The following is a 2,333-nucleotide window of genomic DNA, read 5'->3' as shown; positions in this document are numbered from 1 at the left end:
GAACCTGCTTTGCCGATGGTCTTGTGTTTGTTCTTGGAGTCTAGCAGAGAACCATAAAGCTATAATTTCCTGCCCGCCCCACCCTTGTCTTGTTTTGATCTTGGATTATGGTAGCTTGTAGGCTCCGTCCCTCCCTCTCCTCTTAGTCACTGTCACTGTTTATGAAAGCTGGGAATAATCCTTCCCTTGAAGTTTTAGTAGAACCTGTTTATACAGGTGAGGGGCCCGTGTCTCCTTTTCAAGGTAGAACTTGAGCTTTCTTTTCGGCCTCTTCTAGTTGACTATATAGATATGTTTTTACCCGTTCTTGAGTCAGTTTTATTCATTTATATTTGTTTCACAAAATCATCCATTTTATGTAGATTTTCAAACTGCCATACCGTATTTTAGGAATCCTTTTCATATCTATATGTTCCCTTTATCCTATAAGCTCAACTTCTATCTTTTAATTGCTTCCTGCTTCCTTTGGGCCGATTCTGTTGTTAAACATTGGAACCCGTCGTCCAGAACCTCTTTGTTCACAACTGTTTCATTTCACCTACTTTTTATTGACTCTAAACTTCTTATTGAAGTGTGACACATAGAAAAATGTGTAGGTCGCAATCCTTATAAATTCTTATGACCATGCTCATGTAAGCAGCAGCATGCAGATCGAGAAAGGGCACACTGCCAGGATCCCGGCAGTCCCCTCTTCCAGTCACAGTGCCCTGTATAAGGGGACCATTATCCTGCCTTCTGCCTCCTCGATTAGTTTTGCCGGCTTTGAACTTCATATAAATGGAATCATCGTCTGTGTTTAGTGTCTGTAGCAGACTTTTTCCATCAAGCTGATGTCCATCACCTAGGGCAGCGGTCCCCAGCCTTTCTGGCACCTGGGACCGGAGCTCCTGTGAGAATCTAATGCCTTATGATCTGAGGCGGAGCCGAGGCGGTGATGCTGGCGCTGGGGAGCGGCTGCACGTACAGATGAAGCTTCGCTCACTGCCAGCCGCTGGGGAGCGGCTGCACATACAGATGAAGCTTCGCCCACTGCCAGCCGCTCACCACCTGCTGTGCGGCCCGGTTCCTAACAGGCCACGGACCGGTACCTACTGACCTAGAGGGACAAAGCGCCCCCGCAGACCTGAGCAGCCGTGTGCAGGACTCTCAGAAGTAAAGGGTACTAGGTTTAGTACAAGGCGACACCTGTTCTGGATGCCAAGACCTTTCTGGCCGACTTTCTTGTTCTTGGTTCTGTTGAAGAAAGGTGAGGTTGCTGAACAGCTGAGGTCCAAGCAGGTGAGGGGCTCACGCACGGTGGCCGCTCCCCTGGAGAGGGCCTGGCAGTGATGTGGGGCTCGGTCACCCACCCTCTGAGGGACTGGGCATGCCCTCGCTTACTGAGCTCCCGGCAGGTGGAGGGGCCTCTTAGAGAATGAGAGTCAGAAATTCGGCCATGTTCTGCTTGCTCCTTGATGTTCTCACTGGATCCGTGTCTTTAACCATCTCCGCATCTCCCGGGCCCGGGGCAGAGCCGGCGGGGTGGCCTGGGCACTTGTCTGTCCTTTCCTGCATTTTCCCCTTTGTCCTCTCGACACCCCAACCTGCTTCTACCTCCTGGTCCTTCCCACCTTCCCTTACTCTCTTCTTTCTCCTTTCCCGATCCCTCTTCTCCACTCCTAAATCTTTTCCTTCTGCGTTCTTTTCTCCTGCCTTATTTCCTGCTGCGCCCTGTCTCCACCCCGCAGAGCAGTGACTGACTCTCGCTGTCCTCTCTCCCTTCGCCTCTGGCAGGAGATGGGCTGGTGATGAAGGTCAAGCAGGAGAAGCCAGAGTGGCTGCTGCAGACCCTGGCATCGCAGGCCGCCCTGTCCAAGGATAAGGAAAACATTTTCCAGCAGCGTCGGGGCCTCCCGCCATGCCAGACCATGAAGCCTCGAGCCTTGGGGGGACAGGAGGAGACTGGGGGTCCCAGGTGGACTCTTCCTACTGAGCAGGATACGGGGCTGGCAGGCCGGGCTCCGGGGACAGCCCCCAGTCCCCTGAGCCCCGCTCTTTCTGCCGGCGAGGGTCACTTCGTGTGCCTGGACTGCGGGAAGAGGTTCAGCTGGTGGTCGTCCCTGAAGATCCACCAGCGCACCCACACCGGGGAGAAGCCCTACCTGTGCGCCAAGTGCGGCAAGAGCTTCAGCCAGAAGCCCAACCTGGCGCGCCACCAGCGGCACCACACGGGCGAGCGGCCCTTCTGCTGCCCAGAGTGCGCCAGGCGCTTCAGCCAGAAGCAGCACCTGCTCAAGCACCAGAAGACCCACTCTCGGCCCGCCACCCACTCGTGCCCTGAGTGCGAGCGCTGC

At 54.5% G+C, this 2,333-nt stretch overlaps 1 protein-coding gene across 1 annotated transcript in view; it reads left to right on the top strand.

Annotated features, from left to right (window-relative positions):
• The window catches only part of ZNF775 (zinc finger protein 775), a 35,811-nt gene that overhangs the window by 19,773 nt on the left and 13,705 nt on the right, over window positions 1-2,333 (top strand). The window contains exon 3 of the mRNA XM_025039003.1: window positions 1,774-2,331. Coding sequence (XP_024894771.1) covers window positions 1,774-2,331 — 558 coding nt within the window. The remainder of the gene's footprint in view (window positions 1-1,773; window positions 2,332-2,333) is intronic.

The sequence above is a fragment of the Pteropus alecto genome, unplaced genomic scaffold, assembly GCF_000325575.1.
Source record: "Pteropus alecto unplaced genomic scaffold, ASM32557v1 scaffold48, whole genome shotgun sequence".
NCBI classification, from domain to species: domain Eukaryota; kingdom Metazoa; phylum Chordata; class Mammalia; order Chiroptera; family Pteropodidae; genus Pteropus; species Pteropus alecto.
This window is presented reverse-complemented; position numbering and strand designations above follow the sequence as displayed.